General features: G+C 45.1%; 1 protein-coding gene across 4 annotated transcripts in view; it reads right to left on the bottom strand.

Moving 5' to 3' along the window:
* The window catches only part of LOC138261570 (cyclin-dependent kinase-like 4), a 1,634,859-nt gene that overhangs the window by 229,628 nt on the left and 1,385,218 nt on the right, over positions 1-20,013 (bottom strand). The window contains exon 9 of one of the 4 annotated variants that reach the window (XM_069210650.1): positions 8,658-8,935. The exons of the other annotated variants lie outside the window; for them this stretch is intronic. Coding sequence (XP_069066751.1) covers positions 8,903-8,935 — 33 coding nt within the window. The 3' untranslated portion in view covers positions 8,658-8,902. Of the gene's footprint in view, positions 1-8,657; positions 8,936-20,013 lie in introns of those variants that run through there. 4 annotated transcript variants of the gene reach the window in all.

The following is a 20,013-nucleotide window of genomic DNA, read 5'->3' as shown; positions in this document are numbered from 1 at the left end:
CACTTTGACAGGGTGTCCTGGGCATATCTTTCAGCAACTAAGAGAAATACGGGTCTTATTGAAACATGTTTGAATCACATACAAATATTGTATCAAGCCCCTACTGCTAGATTAGTTTTGGCAGGCCAAATTTCAGAGACATTTAAGGTTTACATGGGCACCTAGCTAGGATGTCCCCTGTACCCTTTACTGTATGCAACATACTTAGAACCTTATCTGTGGCATATATTGCAAGCCCAAGGATTCAACAAGTAACGATTAATGGGATAACACTTAAATTAATCACTTATGCAGATGATGTGGCATCATACTAACTGAACCTATAACATTGCTAGGGAGGCTGAACGATTTGAGAAAATATCAGGCTATAAGATGAATTTGAGTAAAACACAGATTATTCTAAATAATTGGTCAAGCAAGCAGATTTACATGGTCAAATAAGCTACATATCTGGGAGTTAAAATCACTAGTTTCATTAACAACATCATACGCCTTAATTACGAACCACTGTTAAAACAATGTACAGCCAAAATGCAAGAGTGAAATCGATTACCAATAAGCATCATAAGTCGATGTAATAGCATCAAAATGAACATTTACCTAAATTCCTTTCCTTTTTCAGAGCTATTCTCCTCCACGTACAGAACTCCTTCAAACGTTCAGATGCCACTCTAAGAAGCTTTATCTGGGACTATAAGAGGGCACTTTGGTCAATCAGATAAATAAAACTACCCACCCACAAAGTGGGTAGGTCCCTGCCAGATTTTAAGACTTTCTTCTTGGCTGCCCTTGGTCAACATATCCGCTGCCTTCTTGCTGACTGTAATGACAATAAAAGTCCATTGATCTATCAAATAACCATGGTGATGGACTGGAGGTATCATCTGTGTAGACACACCGATCTACAGAAATCCCCCTTCCCATCCAGTTTATTTCCTCTAACCCTCTACTTCGCAGAGTCAGATTTCTTCTGCTACAATGTGCCCCACTAGCTATAGATATGATAGTTGGTGTAAAAGAAATGATGAACCTGTCTAGGAAGAGGGCAAACAATTTGCACAAGGATGGCCTGTCTAGTGTGGGACAGTGGTTAAAAAATTACAGAATGGAAAGCACCCCTAGCGAATGCCAGTGGCTCGAATAATTCATTTATTCCTTCCTTCACTTTGTTGTTTGTTCTTTGCAAAATGTATGCCCAATACTTAGAGATATCTCACTGACAGGCCGAAACAGGCCAAAATCAATCTGAAGTTTATTGTGTTCCCTCCTGGAGGAGACTAAACTAGGCTTGGCAGTTCGGGATGGACAGTTTCTATTAGAGCTCTAAGACCGATATGGACATGGTTGATCTACCTCTGTCCAGAGTGGAATAGTGAGTAAAAAATGAGGGAGTGCAATTCAGCGCCTAATGATTGGAAGTGGCTGAAATTAATTCAAGCATTCTTTCAATCACTTTGTTTTGTAGCAATCTCTATACGCAAATGATTAATTTAATGAAAAATATGAAAGATGAGAAAATAGTGTATCATAAAATATATTTATCGCAAAAAAGCACTAAACCAAAAGCAAATCCCAAACACACTGCAGATGCACCTATAAACCCAATGACCACCAACAACAAAAGATGTGCTGATTTCCTACAAGGAAGACATCCTGCTACTAATCTAAAAGATCTAACACATCCCACCAACAAAGTAAAAATCCCAAACATTCCCCCAAAACCCCAACCCAATCCCCCTGCAACAAGAACTTAAACAATAAACTCCAAATAAAAAAGCTAACCTCATAGTTCATAAAGTCAATGTTCAAGATTTTCAAGTTTCCGATCAATGTCCACTAGGCTAGTCACTCATCTTCCACCTATTGTTTTTTAAGGTCTTGGGGAGCAACAATTTCATGACTGTGTGGGAACTGCCACTATGGTTGTAGAAGCAGTTATTGTCACTTACAGTATAGTGGTGTGTGGGGCTGCTTGATTGGTGCCATGTCTGCTGCCTCCTTCTTCATTCCATCTTCCTTTTCCACCAATTGGCGGAAGGATACTCCAATCACACTGATTTTCTTTAGCTGCAGCTGAATGACTATATCCCTATGGCATTGCCGCTGAGCTACTCCTGGACATGGTTACCCCCCAACTTTTTGCCCGTTGTTGTTGCCAACTTTGATTGAGACTGTGCTGGGATCCTGCTAACCAGGCCCCAGCACCAGTGCTCTTTCCCAAAATATGTACCTTTGTTTCTACAATTGGCACACCCATGGCTCACAGTTAAGTCCCTTGTAAAAGGTACCCATGGAACCAAGGATCCTGTGGCCAGGGAAGGTCGCAAGGGCTGCAGCATTTACTATGCCACCATGGGGGACCCCTCACTCAGCACATGTACACTGCCTTTGCAGCTTGTGTGTGTTGGTGGGGAGAAACAGGCAAAGTCGACATAGAACCCCTCTCAGGGTGCCATGCCCACAAACCACTGCCTGTGGCATAGGTAAGTCATCCATCTAGCAGGCCATCCAGCCTTAAGGCAGGGTGCACTATCCCACAGGTGAGGGCATAGCTGCATTAGCAATATGCCCCTACAGTGTCTAAGCCCATTCTTAGACATTGTAAGTGCAGTGTAGCCATAATGAGTCTGGGAGTTTGTCATTACGAACTCCACAGCTCCATAATGGCTTCACTGAATACTGGTAAGTCTGGTATCAAACTTCTCAGCACAATAAACCCACACTGATGCCAGAGTGGGATTTATTGAAAAATGCACCTAGAGGGCATCTTAGAGATTCCTCCTGTATGTTAGCCAAAATGCTAGTTCAGGACTGACCGGTGTGTGCCAGCCTGCCACTTTCAGACAAGTTTCTGACCACATGGGATGAGAGCATTTATGCTCTCTGTGGTCAGAAACAAAGCCTGTCCTTGGTGGAGGTGCTTCACACCTCCCCCCTGCAGAAACTGTAACACCTGGCGGTGAGCCTCCAAGGCTCAGGCCTCTTATTACAGTGCCCCAGGGCAGCCCAGCCAGTGGAGTTGCCCACCCCCGGACAAAGCCCCATTTTTGGCAGCAAGTCTGACAGGAAAATTAGGGAAAAGAGGGAAGAGTGACCACCCCAGCTAGGATCACCCCTAAGGTGTCCCGAGCTGAGGTGACCTCCTCCCTGCAGAATCTTCCATCTTGGTTTGGAGGACAGGGACCAATAGGGTAATATTTGTGTCCCCCACCCCAAAGGGAGTGGACAGAAGAAGGGTGTAGCCACCCTCATGGACAGTAGCCATTGGCTACTGCCCTCTGACCCCTGAAACACCCCTAAATCCAGGATTTAAGGGCCTCCCTGAACCCAGCTCACCAGGTTCCTAGTGACCTAACAAGAAAGAACAAAGTCAGCTTAGCTGAACCCCCAGCAGAGAAGAATGAAGGCAACAACTGACTTGGCCCCATCCCTACCAACTTGTCTCCTGCTTCAAAGAACCTGCACAAGAACAGCGATGCATCCAGCGGGACCAGCAACCTCTGCCAAGCTCCAGAGGACTGCCCTGCACCCAAAAGGACCAGGAGCTCCCGTGAACAGCAGATCTGTCCAAGAAGAAACAACACCTAGGGACTCCAGCACCACTCCGAATGTGTGAGTCCTGACCACTCTGCACCTGACACCCACTGCCTCTGTCCGGGTGGCCCAACCAACTAGAGAGGATCCCCAGGCAATTGCGAGCAAGTGCCTACCCTGGGTTGACCTCTCCACCCCTCCATGACAGCACCTGCAGAGGAAATCCCGAGAACCCCCTGGCCGCGAAAGCTCTGGACGATGATATCCAATGCCTAAAAGACGACTGCACCCACAGCCCCCAGGGCTTTAGAGAACCCGACCTCTGGTGCAGCTACATTTAGCAGGCAACCCTCCTCCCTGTCCAGCCTGTGGTTTGCCCCAGCCGACCCCCTGCAGCATCTGAGTGCCCCCTGGGGTCCCCTCATAGAGAATCATTGGAAACCCGATGCATTGTTTGCAACCCGCACTCAGCCGCCCCAGTGCCACTAAGGGTGTATGTTTGGTGCCTACGTGTGCCCCCCCCCCCCCGGCTGCTCTAAACTCCCCAGGTCTGCCCTCCGAAGTCACGGGTGCATAGGACCCCATGTTAATTTTGCCTCAACATTGACCTCTGCCCCTGGCCAGCCCCATGTTGCTGGTGGTGTGTGTTTTTGAGGTTAACTTGAAACCCAACCTGTGGACTTCCTAACCTCGGAGACTGGAACTGTAAGTCAAGTACTTACCTGTAAATCTACTAACTTTTCTTCCCCCCAGGAACAGTTTCTGAAAATTGCAGTGTCAACTTTTAAAGCAGATAATTGCCAATATTTATAAAACTGTATAACTTGTCAATTTCAAACAAAGTACTATTGAGATATGTGTGAAATACGAATCTATTGAAGTACTTACCTGCACCTTGAATCTTGTGGTTCTAGAAATAAATTAACAAAATATATTTTTGCTATATAAAAACCTTTGGTCTGGATTTAAGTCACTGAGTGTGTGCTTATTCTAATGTCTGTGTATGTACAACAAATGCTTTGGACTACCCTCTGATACGCGTAACTGCTCGACCACACTACCACAAAAGAGAAAATTAGTATTATTTACTTTAGCCTGTGTTAACCCTCTGGGGAACCCTTGGACTCTGCATACACTAAAGTGGTCATTTCGAGGCTGGCAGTCTTTAGACCACCAGCCTCGCAGCAGTGGTCTCTGCACCATGGACCCGGAGGTAAAGACCACCGCATTATGAGATAGGCGGTTTGGCTGCAGCCAAACTGCCACAATGTGGCCAGTTCCACCACGGCGGTCGGACCGCCAGGCCAGAGGTGAGCACCTCCCGCCGGGCAGCAGCCATGAGACTGCCAGCGGTATCATGACCCGGCAGACCGCCAGGCTTTCTGTGGCAGTCACACCGTCTCAAAAACCCTGGCGGTAATGCACCCGGCAACAGGAATCTCCATTCCTGTCACTGGCACCCTCCCCCCCCATTTCCACACACATGCACGCACCCTCCCCCCACTTCCATGTATATACACGCACCCTCTCCACCCAACCCCACACAAACACACACCCCCACTCGCACTCACACATACGCACCCCCTTCCGCAATCATGCACACCCCACCGCATCCATTCACGTACTCCCACTCCACATTATGCACACACCCAGACACTGCATCTATTCACACACTCCCCTTCCACATTCATGCACACACCCAGACTCTGCACCCATTCATGCACTTCCCCTTCCACATTCATGCACACACCCAAACACCACATCAATTCACGCACTCCCCCTCCACATTCATGCACACACCCAGACACCTCATCCATTCACACACTTCCCCTTCACATTCATACACACACTCAGACACTGCATCCATTCACGCACTCCCCCTCCACATTCACGCAAACACACAGACACTGCATCCATTCACGCACTCCTGCTCCACATTCATGCACACACTCAGACATCGCATCCATTCATGCACTCCCCCTCCACATTCATGCACACACCCAGACACTGCATCCATTCACACAATCCCCCTCCACATTCATGCACACCCCCAGACAACCGCATCCATTCACGCATTGTCCCTCCACATTCATGCAGACACCCAGACACCGCATCCATTCACGCACCCAGACCCCCCCATTCACACACATCCACGCACCCAGACACCTCCATTCGCACATATACATGCACCCAGACCACACACATGCACCCAACACCCCCAACCCCACCTTTCGGACGATCAACCTATCTTTTCCGTCAATGTGGTAGTCTGCGAGAGGATGGGTTCTGGCGTTTTCCACCGCCAGCACCACACCGCCGACAGGGCTCCACCACGCTGTATTACGTATCGTAATGGCGGGCGGAGTCTTGTTGGTGTGGCAGGGCTGGTGGTGGAACCGCCTCTCTTCCTCTATTGGTCTGACCAACGGGTCGAATTTCCACCCGTAAACAGGCAGAAGTCCTACCTAAATCAAAATATGGCAGTCTTCGGACCGTCAGCACTGGCGGTGTGTTCTGCAGCCGTCTTGGAAAAAGACCACCGAAGCCGCAATGACCACCTATATCTAATTTTGATATAGTATATACAGAGCCAGCTTCCTACAGACCCTGACTACTATTAAACAAGTGTGAAGAAGTGTTTTTAAAGTCACACAATCCTGCTTGTTCAGGATCTTACCCTCCCTGTGCCACACCCCATGCTGTAATATATCATTCTATTAACAGTGCACCACATATTATTCCTGGGATAGAGTTACCTTGACTTTAAAGCCTGGGTTATAGTTCCAAGAAGTGATGGTACATGGGAAGGTGTTAGATTTGAATAAGGACGGGTTAGAGTGATACATGACTGTAGGATATTGGGTTACTGGTTGAGGAGGGTGACCCTACTCAAACATCAACCACAATTTTTGTCACGGTGAAACACAAGCAAACCCCAAATTAGTCTGTGCTTACACCTCTCATACCTTGACACAAAGGCAGTCAGGTTTAACTTAAAGGCAATGTGTACATATTTATGTAACACTTCAAACAGTAATAAAGTGAAAACACAACACAAGACAAATTCCACTCCAATTTAGAAAAATATAGTAAAATAGAATAAATTAATTGAGGCAAAAAACGAAAAAAATCCAATCACTGGAAGCAGGGATATGTAATTTTAAAATTCAAGGTAAAAATAGTGCTTAAAAGCACAAAGGGGCAACTTATCTGGTTGCGCTGGACTGGTACAAAGTACAAGTTCAGGCTGACCACGATGGTGTGCTGGCAGGATAAAAAGACTAACTTTAGCCCACTTAACAAAGTACCTTAAATCCTGGTGTGGAGCGTTGTGTCGACGATGCGTCGTGCAGCAGTGGTTCTGGGGAAGATGCAGGCTACTACACGAGGTCCTGCATCTTAAAGTCATGCAGCTGTGGATTCAGTGAAGCAGTCGACAAAGGCCTGCGATGTGAGGTCCTGCATCGGAGATGCACTGGAAAGCTGTGCAGATTAGCAAGGTGATGTGTTGCGCTGAATCAGTTCTGCCCAAGAGACCTCAGCTGCCCTCGCAGAGCACCTTCAGACCCGCTTCCAAGGATCCAGGACTGGGGAGCACCACTTGGGGGACAGGACTCACAGCAGACAGAATCCAGATGCTGGGTTCCAGGCCAGCTAACTAGCCCTTGTAGTCACTCTAGTGGCCCTAGGTTCAAGATGCAGGTCCAGTCTTTTTCATTCAAGCAGCAGACAGCAAGGTAACAGGACAGCAGAGTAGCAGTCCTTTGTCCAGTAGAGCAACAGATCAGTCTTTCTGAGTCTTCCACAGGTCCAGGGGTGTACTGGAAAGTTGGGTCAGAGGGTCCAATATTTATACTTGGTGTCAGCTTTGAAGTAGAAGGTGGTTCTGGAGGTTTCCACCCCAGAGGTGTTTGGGTTTTCCGTCCTCTCTGCTCTGGCCCCAGCTTGTCTGGGGGCACAAAAGACTAGCGTGAAACCCTTTGTGAGTGTGCTGATGCAGAGCCATTGTGATGTCCAAGTGTGGTAGGTGACACCTCCTCCCCCCTATCAAGTCAGAGATTGCCCATCCTGTCAACACATACTCCTCCTTAGTCTCACGGTATGGGAGTAATGCACAAAGACCAACTGCCAGCTACACCTAGTTATGTGACTCAGGATTCAGGCTGCACGCTCCAAATGTTGGGGACAAGAAAATGGCAACTTTTTAAATTCAAAATTAAAATCTGACCCCACCATTAAAGAATGTTTTTAATGACAATTCTTTAGCCACCAAACTCAGCATTCCCACTTGCTCCCAATTGAAAGGTAACCCCATGTTATCCTGTAGTGAAAAATTAATTTAAGAGTAAAACTTAAAAGTACATGTCCAACCTGTTAAACACACTGCAGCCTCCCCAAAGGGCTGTTTAGGGCCTACCCTCCGGGTGACTTTTATGTATTAAAAAAGAAGGTTATTATGTCAGGACGAAATGGCAGTTTCGACTGCACATACAGGCTGCATGGCAGGCCTGAGGCATGTTTAAAGGGCTACGTAAATGGGTGGCACAATCAGTGTGCAGGCCCACTAGTAGCATTTACGTTACATGCCCCGGGTACAGGTAGTATCACTTTACTAGGGATTTACAAGTAAATTAAATGTGTCAATTGGGAGTAAGCCAATGTAATAATGTTATAAGGAGTGAGCACACGCACCTTAGCACTGGTCAGCTTTGGTAAAGTGCACAGAGTCCTAAGGCCAACAAAAACGAGATCAGCAAAAATGGAGGAGTAAGGCACAAAGTTAGGGGGAAGACCACCCTAAGGCTCACATGTCCATCAGTGACATTATATGAACATTAGGAAGAAGGGTGGCATATTAGGAGGTACAGGCAATACACCCTCTAGTCCTACAACGGCAGAGAAACAATATGGTCTAAGTGAAGAACAGGGAATTAAATTTAGATTAAAAGAGGGAATAATAGGGGTTACGATAAACATAAAAGCTAGCCCTCTCCATTTTAGAAAATAGATTGGTAAAAAAATATTGATTTTACCTCTAAATCTTTGTGTTTTTCTCAGCCCTGCAGCTACTTTAAGGTCTACAAACTGAAATTATTTTGTTCTCTCACTTTTTATTTTTTATACACAATCACCCAATTAGTGGAAGATGCATGTCAAAGAAGGTAAACAAACCGCCTGTCTGGCCATGCTGTCCCTTTCATTTGGTACTTTGAAATCCACCCAATGAGCTCACTACACTGATCTTCATTCTGCAATAGAGCACTGGAGCGATTAAGCTCTGCACTGAAAGCCTGAAGTCCTCCAGTTGCTAGCAGGCACCATTCTCGCAGACCTTCATGGCAGTGGTACTTTTTTATGCCTTTCTCTGTTAAATCGTTGCCAGCTCCACAGTTGTACACACCTGTTAAAAATGTAAAACACGTGTGAAGGTGAGAAGCATGTGGCTTTGCAACTTACATGGTAAAGCCAGGTTGTAAACGAAACAGGTAATGAACAACACTAAAATCAAGAAATAATAAAGTAGAATTACAATCCTTGTTTCTTGCAAGGCCCCTGTCACATTGGAGCTATTTCTCCTATCGATGGTAGAGGTCACCCTAAAAGGAGGGAAGGAAAAAAAACATTGATCGGTATTAGCACTGACTACAGCAAACACTTACAGAAAATGTCACTCGAACCCACTGGCTCAGTAACTGTACCCTTGCTTCTCCTCATTGTTATCCTATGTGTAATACATTGTTTGACAAGTCCTCTCCCATCTTTGCATGTCTTTTCAATAAGACATGCAAAGTAGCAAAACCTGGACCGTCCTCAATAGTTAGCCTCTGTAAAAGGAGAAAAGAATGATAGTGGAGCCATTAATCACCCGCCCACCTTGGCTTTTTCCTTTACTTTTTTCCCCTGTCTCCCTCTCTATCACCCTGATCTACTGCCTTCTCTAAATATTATATAAAAAAGGACCTGGGTCCTGACACTCTACCTGCATATTCACTCTAAGAAACACTCCCAAATGCTCTGTTAAAGTCTTTTAATCCCAAAACCTGCCTAAGTGTGGCATTCTCCCTCATCACCATCCTCTGGACAGTCCTTCCTCTCTCCGCATGACTGCCGTATGTTCTGCTTTCAATCAGGAAGCCGGAACCAGCACCTGTGCTGACAGAAGCTCTCAGTGAGCCGTACCTGCCTGGATTCGCATTCTCTTATTGGCCATGAGTCTGCATAGACCAGCAGATGACAAAAGATATGGCGGCTGCAACGCAACAACGCTACCCTAATTCCACAGTCTCACTCTGATCTGCAGAGAGTAGAGACCCAGGAGGCCGGCTTTCCGGTGTTCCAGCACTTGATTCGGATCTCTGGAGATCTAGGTGTGATTAGGAAAGATTGAGAAGCGAGTGTTTCCCCCTTGCGACGTCTCAACAGCGAAGAACTACTTTTACCTGCCACTTTTGTGACAGAACAGCAATATATCACTGAATTTACAATGCGGCATTTACGTGATAGATGAATTATAAAAATTAAGAAACATTAAAGATAATTTACCAACTAGGTCTCCTTCCCCAGTCGAAGGTGTTGCATGTGATGTCCTCTTCACCCATCACATCAGATCAACGATGATGTACCAGCCCCAAGGAGTGTGTGAGGCTGGTTTTCTGTGTATGGAGCGCGTACATGACCTCAGCGGACTTGCCTCACTCACTGGAGTAGCACCTGGCAGGTGTCTTCTGCAAACATTAGGTTACCGTGTTTTGCACACCTAAAAAATTTAAGGGCATATTTATGAGCCCCTAGGGCTACCGAAGCTTCACTTTTCATGATGCTCCGGTGGTGCAATGCCCTGCGCCGGATTTTCAGGGTGGCGCTAAGCCACTTTTTGTGGCTTAACGCCACCTTGTAAATACGGCCCCTTCACACACAGCCCTTTGCGTGGAAGGGGCGTGCAATGGGTGTTGCTGTGGGCATGCCACAGCAACACCAATTGCATTTTGACGCTGCCTCAGATTTCCGAGTTTTTGTAAACCTGAGGCAGCGCCAAAGTCTAACGCCTCCCAAGGGGTGGCGTCAGCAAGGCGCAGTGAGGAGGAATACTTTTATTCCTCGTTTTTATTTTTTTATTTTTGTGCTGCATTGTGCAGCACACATAGAAAGAGCAAAATGCCAGACATGATTGTTTATGTGCGGGAAGGTGTCCCTTCCTGCACATAAAAAATCATTTCAAAATGACGTCTTGGCACTTCTGTGTGTGCTGCATTCTGCAGCACACACAGAAGTGCCAAAGCGTCATTTTGAAATGATTTTTTATGTGCAGGAAGGGACACCTTCCCACACATAAACAATCAAACCCCTCAACACAGACATCCTTTCACGATGGTGCAAGGATGCCTGCATTGGCGCTAGGCAGCTCAATTTAGCTCCAGCGCAGGGAACAACACAGGGGTGCGCAGTATTCAATTAAATACGGCGCATCCCTGCGCTGTGAAAATGACGGAGCGAGGCACTGCAAATTTTGGCCCAGCATAGCGCTCCATTTTCCATTAAATATGGGCCTTAGTGCGTCAACAACTACCCCTCCTACAGGGAGAAATGTTGTGTGACTTCATGAAGCATCATCACTGGCCAGCCCACTGTTGTTGTGTTTCTGCCATTGTAAAAAGGAAAATCAGGTAATAAAGGAAGAAAAAAACATATATTAAAATAACGTCAAATAATGGATTAAAAGTTCCAAGCGAGCAGCAGAAAAAAGAGGTGAAGGGAAGATAAACAAAAAAGAAAATGGAGACAGTACAGTGACTGCTGAGAAAGAAACAAAAGGGACTTTGGCCTTGCAAACAACAGTATATTCGAAAGATATGATTGAAGCTTATGCAAGGGGAAAAATACATGAAAACGGTGGGTATAAATCAGGATTTTTTGATTTTCATACCCTGACCTATTTTGCTAAACACAGTTATTTACAAAACTTTGTGTATTTTAAGTATAAAAAATGCACAAACCAAACAAGCTCAAGGAGGCATTAGGTTTTATATATATTCACGTCGAATTCGCCTACTAAGGAATTGTATTCTTTTCATGATTTTGTCTGGCTCCAGCAACCCACTTTGGGTGCAACTACAAATACGCAGGACTACCGTAACCAGCATGCACTTGGGCTGGTACTTGAATATATTAATCAGGTGCTTGCAATTGAATTTGCTGAACGAGCCAGGTATGTGGTCTTTAAAAGGAATGAGAGTCTGGAACACATCCAGCAATGGCTGCACCTACGAGGGTGATATATTTTTTAGTTTCTCTGCTGATGAGGGGATCAACCCCGAAACACGTGTCCAGAGATGTTTTTTCGATTTAGGCCTGAATTTTGAAAAGACTGAAAGGAATTCGCTGTGAGTTGCTGAATTTCGATTTTCCTAAATTAACCTGGTGGGAGTGCGCTTTCACAGAGAGGACGCTTTTGTTTAAAATATATATATATATATATATATATATATATATATATATATATATATATATATATTCTAAATTGTCAGAGGAATACTCTTCAGTCAGTTATTACACAGTGATTTAAGTTCACCCTACAACCCACCTTCAACAGGACGAGGAATTAACTCCAGCACCAAACTGCATTGGATGACTGCATACTGAGCCAGAGCCTGATTCCCCCAGGGATCTAGAGGGGGAATTGGGGTCAGAGCTCTCATGCAGTAGGCCTTCAATACGCACAGCTGTATAGTAGAGCCATGGATCGGCGTGATACAAATAATGGCGCAGTACTGGCATCCCTCAGCAAGACGGCCAAATACACAATATCCAATGTTTACACATTTGAAACAAAGTGAATCTAGTCCAAGGAGCAGTGGGGCGCAACACATTTATGTTGTAACATGAGTTGCTATATACATAACACTGAGTCCAGAGTACAGAAAAAATAGGTTTTGGATAAAACCGACTGGCAGCCCCCGAGGAATTAAATGCATTTAATGGAACAATAATGGTCTTGCACCGACTATTCAGCAGAACTGTACCATATAAGGAATCTGGATGGCACAAGATCTTTGAGCAGGACGGTGATGCATATAATGAGATAGAAAGGAACTCTTAACAGTAAGATGTGGCTACCCCCAAAACATATCCCCATCCAGACATAAGTCCTCCCTTCCCTTGCCCTTTTTCATTGTGCTTAGCAAATCGTTTTTTACCCCGCCCAAAGGCAGCTAAAGACACAGGTGAAAGTTATTTCGATGTGACCAAAACAATCTAAATTTAGCCCAGGCATCATGCTTTTCTTCCCATTGGCCACTATTTCCCCTGTTTAAAAAAACGAAAAACACTGCATCGATACTGATAATAAATACATGAATAATGCACGATGGGTATGCAGGTTTATTGTTAAGCACTGACAAATATAATTCACTTTTTTACAATATAAAGCGTTGGTGCTGTAAAGATTGATTTATAGTCAGTACTTTCATTTTTTGGTTGGCTCAGAAAAGAGGGCAAGGGATAGAATGACCAAGGGGAGTTTGAACCACGTTAGAATCCTGAGCAAGTGCTGACATCTAGTGTGAGAAACGACCTACTTTTCTCAGCAGGCATGTTGCACTTTTAATCAAGTAGTTTCAATGTTACTTTTTTTAGATTTACACAGGGCGTATGATGGTCCGAGGTAATGGTTTCAACCTACAGTATATGAACAATGTTTTTAGACTAAAAACTGAACATACATTGAGTGCGGATTTCCTAAGGGAGGGATAGAGATTGGTGATGCATAGCATAAATTAGCAGGTATGATTTGCTCAATCTCCTGTGCAACTTGTAGGAACTGGGCTTCTTTGTAGATGCCCCCCAACTTTATGCCCCTTTTCGAGCTATTGGATGCTGGTTTCACAGTGCACTGAGGCCTTAGAGCCAATGCTCTTTCCTTAAAAGCAAGGCATGTCTATTTTTTTTTTACAATTGGCACAGTACCTTAGCACCCCTGTAAGTCTGTAGTAAATGGTGCCCCTGGTACCCAGGGCATGAGTCTTAAAGAGAGTCCCTAAGGCAGAAGTCTTCCAACTGGGGGGCGGGCCCCCCTAGGGGGGCCTCAAGTGATCCCAGGGGGGGCCCCAGACTCTGGCCAAAATAAATATTATACAGATAACAGGCCTTTGTTTTAAGCAGAAGCATGTTATTGCAGTTTTAAAAAGGTAACAGTACTTAACTGCAATGTTTAAATAGGTTTAGACATATTTAAACATTGCCATGTTTATAAAATAATTGTGAAAAATTCTGAGGGGGGCCCAATGACTTTTATTTTTCAACTGGGGGGGCGCGGCATTAAAAAGTTTGGAGACCTCTGCCCTAAGGGCTGCAGCTTAACTTATGCCACCCTAAGGGACCCACACACAAATTGCACACAGCCTCCCATTGCAGACTGTGTCAGGGTGCAAACCCTGAGTGGAAATACAACATGGCACACACACTGTGTGCTATGCCAAAGTCACTGCATGCATTATATGTAAGTCACCCCTACATCAAGCCTTATGAGCCATAAGACAGGGTGCATTATAATAATGTGAAGACATATCTGCATGAGCAGATAGGCCCCTGTGATGTCTAGCTCTATTCCTATGCATTGCAAGTGACTGGGCAGCCACCTTAAAGTAGGTACTGGACTTTGGTCAGCACAAGTGACCAAGCAACATGATGGCTGCACGGAAAATATTGGTGTTTGTTATCAAACACCTCATCTTAATAAATCCATGCTGATGCCAGTATTATATTTATTATGACATGCACCCAGAAGGCACCTTAGAGGTGCACCCTAAAATCTACTAGTCCTCTGGTGTGCTGAGTGACTGGTATAAATCAACCTGCCACTACATTTGACTTTCCGACCCCGTGGAGGTGAGAGATTCTGCTTTTCGAGATCAGAAAAAATGCTTACTCTGGCAGGAGGTGTTATCACCTCTGCCAATTAGATGGCAGTAAATCTGCACACCATAACTAGGAATTTCAAAGTGCCTGCCACCTTAGGTATGCAACCCCCTGCTTCCCCCAGACTTGGGAGAGGCAACCCCTGCCCTGAGGCCCATTTGGCACCAGGACAGGTGGGAAAATTAGCTATGCAGGAGGTGTATTGCACTGTCAGGCTAAAGTGAACACGAAATTAGGAATTCCACCCTTTTGGATGTGGTGGAATTAGGAATTGGGGGACAGGGTGATGCCCACTCCCCACAGGAAGTGGTCATCTAGGGGGTGCGGTGAACCCAGGGGTAAGTAGCCCATTGGCTACTGCCCTTCACTCCCCTTAACACCCCTAAATTGGGTATTTAGGGGATCCCCTAATAACAAGACTTCAGATTCACTGGATTAAAAACAAAAAAGGACCCGAAGAGGAGCAAAAAGCAAAAATTGAGGAGCAGCAACTGACTGGTCCCCAGCCCCACCAGCTGCCTGCTGTACTCGAAAATTGTGCCAAAGAAGATTCGTCTTATAGCTGTTCTGCTTCCAAAAGCCTGGGGGGTCTGCCAGCACTTTGAGAAGTAACCAGGGTTTCCTGTGGATTAGCGGTGCTACTTCCCTGCCCTCTGTAGGCACCAGAGAAGACACACAAGGGCTCCGGACCATCAAAACCTGATACAGGACAGCACTACTGCACACGTGCCCCCTAGCCCAAGTTGAAGTGGGCCAACGGTGCCACTTCAACTGATCCCCAGATCCATCAGAGAAATCAGAGCGAAAGCTCACTTTGGGTTTGCTAACTGTGGACTTCCTGATGCCTCCTGCAGCCTCTTTCTGCAGGCCCCTTCCAATTGCGAGTATCCTCTGCACCGGGACCTGACGACCGAGCCCCACAGTCCAAGGAGAAGTGGCCAACGGTGTCCATACATGCATGAGGCTCTCAAGGGTCAAGCCCCTCTGTGGGTTCCTTCAGACTGCCACCCCCAGTTCTTGCTTTCAGCCTCTTTCTAAAATTAGGGCACCCAATGCTGAAAAGCACCTCTGCATCCGGACGTCCCACTGCCTCCCGAAGTGACTTGTTGGTGCAGCCTTGAACCCCTTGCCCCATACTTACCTTATCCAGAAGAACAGTCATATAAGTCGTTGTAAAGTGCCTGAAGGCAGTATTTGTCTTTTCCCCATAGGATAACATTACTGCTCCAGAAATTGCACTGTGTTGATTTTCCAAACCTCTAAAAATTCATATCTCGAAAAGTCTTTACCTGATTTTGATGATCTTTGTAAGCTATACTGAACGTCTGCTAAAATCTTGTTATCGACTACCCAATTTTCCAGTATGGATAGCAGGATTCTCCTCTAAAAACTTCACCAATTAGTCTAAGAGGGAAATTGGGCAATAAGACTTGGCATCTGTTTTTGCATCTTTTTAAAATATAGGTAAGATCAGTGAGTGGGACAAGGATGATAATTTGCCACTCAGTCTTGCATACCATATCACATTAGTAAGTAGCAGGCCCCACATATTTAATTTGAAAAATATCAATGGTCCCCCCACTGGGCCAGGAGATTTCCTTTTCTGCAAATCATAATTGTTGCTGTGACTTAAGTCAGCTCAAACAAACAGGGAGCAGCGGGAGAGATGAAGTCATCATGTGTTATCTCCGTGGTAGCATCCAAGGAATAAGGAAACAATTGTTTGAATACATTGCTAAAGTGCATGACCCAGGCCTATGGAAGAATTACAGCATGAAGGGAAGGAAAAGAAACCTCCCTAAATTAGGGTGAATTTAATACTTTTCAAAAAATTGTATTTTTCTTTTGGTTGCTTGTCTAAAATAAAGCTTCCCAATCATCCTCTCTAATAGTTTGTTTCCTACTCTGCAGAATAATCTTATAGTTGTGCCTGAAATCAGCACATCAGTTTGATCACTCAGGATTCTATTTATAGCTCTATTTAGCTTTGTATGCCTTGGCACATTCTGCCTGGCGAGTCACTGTTTCATTACATAAAGTTGCATCCTTCATGCAGTCCTGCAGCTTCAGAGGTGGGCCCATTATCCAAACTCTGGTAGCTATACATTTTGCCAGCACCTGTATCAATAACATTGTTATAGGAGTCTAATTGAGCAAGAAACCTTTGCCACACACCCCAGTAGAATCATCAATGGGGAGCATTTAACTGGCCCTGAAATTATTTCAGTTATAGTATCAGCAACCTCAGCCCTGCATGCACTGATTGTGGGGCATGATTTGGCCAAATGTAGAAAGTCTGCCACATCTCTTACAGTTAAGCTCAACTAGGGGTGGCTCCTTCGCAATGGCGAAGGAGAGTCGCCCCGCTGGCTAACAGCCAACAGCTGAAAAATAAAACAATATTTTGTTTAATTTTTCAGATGCTGGCTCAGCTGAGCCAGCGTGTGGAGGGAGGGGCGAGGGTGGGCCTTGGGAGTGGGGAGGAGGAGTGGATTGAGTGCACTAGGTGCGAAGGTCAGTTTGGCCTGCCGTCTTAGGTCAGCCAAACTGACATGTGCACTTAGGTATATCCAACCTGGCTGTGTTGCAGAGCCGGGTTGGAGAAACTGCACAGAAGACTCCAGTGCAGTGTCAGAGCGGAAGACCAAGATGCTCACACCAATCCTGGCACTGCTCTTATGCTAAGTGTAGCATGAGAGCAGCGCCAGGAGTACGTGGGGAAGCCTGTGCTGTTTTCCCAGGGACTGCTGGGACACCATCTGAAGAGGAGCAGGAGGTGGCCTGCGGCGTCCGGACAGGTACGTTTTTGTATTTGTTTTTATTATTATTTATTTTTTTGTTATTTATTGTGACCTTGTCCCCTTCCCCAACTCCCCCACCGAGTCTGCCCACCCCTCCCCTTGAGATCTGCAGCGGTCGCTGCTGAACTCAACCTATGGTCTATCCAATAGAGAAACAGCGGCATGAAGTTTAGACTGTTCAGGAATTTGAAGTGTATAAGCTTTTGTCTGTAGTTTATGGATATTAACATAGGGCTGGCTTTAGATCCTGGGGGATATCCCGCCCACCGTATTACGATCCCCATAGGCTATAAAGGGATTGTAATACAGTGGATAGGATATCCATTGTGGCGGAGTAACTCCCTCTGCCGGGATCTAAATCAGGCCCTTAGTCTACTTACAGTCAGTATCACCCACATTTTTCATCATCTCACATCTAATATCTGTCTCCCAATTTCTCCACACTATGCTGTCTTCCATGGTGCAATATTCCATCCAAGCAATAGAGCTTTGATAACCAACCACTTAAACTAGTAGAAGGCAGCAGGTGAATCAATCAGGGAATTTCTGCAGGCTCATCAGTAAAGGAGGCAAAGCATGCACTGGTGGCCTGGTGCATCCTAAAGTAATCCTAGAATACCCAGCACAGTTTTTTATTTTAACCAATTTTTATTCGTTTTTGTATTGTTATACAGATGTGTATCAGGTACAAACACATACAAATAGCAATATCGTATCAACTGTTACCCAAATAATAAGAGGGTCTGAACATGCTGAGACAGACATATTACACGGCAGGAGTCATTGGTTCTAAACATCACTTAGATGTATAATAATACGGTAAAAATAATTTAACTGCCAGGTCATCATAGACATGTCGAAAAAACTATTAATGACATAGTAAGTAGGAGCGTCGGCCTATATGGGGAGACTCTATCATTTTTCATCAGAACTCATAGTGTGGAAACTAGAGAACAGGCATACACTGCAAAATTACCAGTATACTCTTTTAAGGGCAGATATGCTGATAAAGAGAAAAAGGGGGAGGGTGTAGGTTAAAGATGCAGTCATACATGTATGTGAGCACAGCGGTTGCCAAGTGTTCACCAACGGTTAGGGTTTTTCCAAGAGTTCTTGCAACTCATTCAAGAGAGTGTCCCACTCCACTACTATGGGGACCCTGTGTAGGTCGGAGGTTTCTTCCCGCCAGAGAGCCACTGATTCAGCACTGCATCATTTGAATGTAGCTGCACACCACTGAGTAAGCTGCAAGGGGTTACTAGCACCCAGTGCAGTTACTGCCCAGATTTGCTCAAGGGTAAAAAAAAGGGTTCTGTCTGAAAACAGTTGTCCTATATGTAATAGGCACCCTTGTAGCAGACTGTTCATTATGGTCTTGATAGAGAGTAAATGTACATGTAGCTTGGTGCCCTACTCATTGACCAAACTGCCAGTTTATAAATCTGACACTTTGAATAAGATTTGAAGTCTTTGGCAATCAAGACACAAGCAGTGTTTTGTTTTCTCCCTTCTTTACCTGGTCTCTTTCTATAGGTAGGTGCGGGACCTGGCTTGCCAGGTGAAACAAGTGTATTGTAAGATGTGATTTGGCTGTGTAGCAATACCATTCAAAGTGTGTCGCTGCAAATCCCCTCCATCGTTGACAGTGTCAAAATCTCCTAGCAGGGCCTGGGCTGTTCTGTACAAGCCTAGATATCAAATTGCAGCTAGGCATTAAAAACTTTGCTTAGGGATAAAGAAATGTTTGCGAGTAGGTACAGCAAGCATAGACATTTAGGAATAACCTGCATCTTAATCAGAATGATGGCTCCTATTATAGCCAAGGCAACCAGGTCCACTGTCTATTGCCAGACCATAATTATTCCAGAGCCCTAGTTTTCTATCTGTACATATGTAGATGCCTAAGTATCCTCCCATGAGTCCTTACATGACCCCTCAAACCTTTGCACACTAGGGCATGCTGTTTGCAGGTGAGAATGGGAACATCTCCAACTTTGCCCAATTAATTTTACTGCAATGTAACTCGCCAAATTTGATGATGAAACAAATAAGGGTCTCTAGATTATCCTCAACTACTTAAGAAATAACAAGATATCATCAGTGTGTAGTCAGAGTAACAGCTTCCAGGTTGGAAATGTTGTACCATGTGCAGATGAGTATCCTGAAGCCAGCAGCTCTATAGCTTACGCTATTATTGGTGGAACAATAACAGGCTGTCCTGCCTTGTGCTGATACATATAATGAAGGCATTGCACATGAACCCACCAATCCAAACTCTACCCAAGGGTCAGCATAAAGTAGGCCTACCACATTGATAATCTAGGCTCCTAGGCCCATTCTGCATAACACCAGGAATGGCCATTCAAGCTACGTAAAGGTCTTTTTTGCATCTATAAAAATCACTACTGCCCTAATGTCTAGTCTTATCTGATACATCAGTGCAAACACAGTTCAGAGATGATGCTTGTGGTTGTAACCAAGTGGTCAGGCAGTAACTACTTGTCCACCAATTGAGTTAATATATTTGGTACTTGTACTATTCTTGAGCCAGTATTTTGTTGTCTGAGTTTCGCAACAGCACTGTTCTGTAAGATTGAGACTCCTTATTGTCTTTGCACAGCTTCAGTAGTGCTATCACTAGGTTCTCTTTCATAGTAGGTGGAAGCTGCTCTACTGGCAATGCATACCCATATAGGTCTAAAACATGCGTTACAAATTCATTTCTAAATTCTGCATGAAATTTGGTTGCCAGCCCATCTGAGTC

Source organism: Pleurodeles waltl, chromosome 10 (assembly GCF_031143425.1).
Source record: "Pleurodeles waltl isolate 20211129_DDA chromosome 10, aPleWal1.hap1.20221129, whole genome shotgun sequence".
Classification (NCBI taxonomy): domain Eukaryota; kingdom Metazoa; phylum Chordata; class Amphibia; order Caudata; family Salamandridae; genus Pleurodeles; species Pleurodeles waltl.
This window is presented reverse-complemented; position numbering and strand designations above follow the sequence as displayed.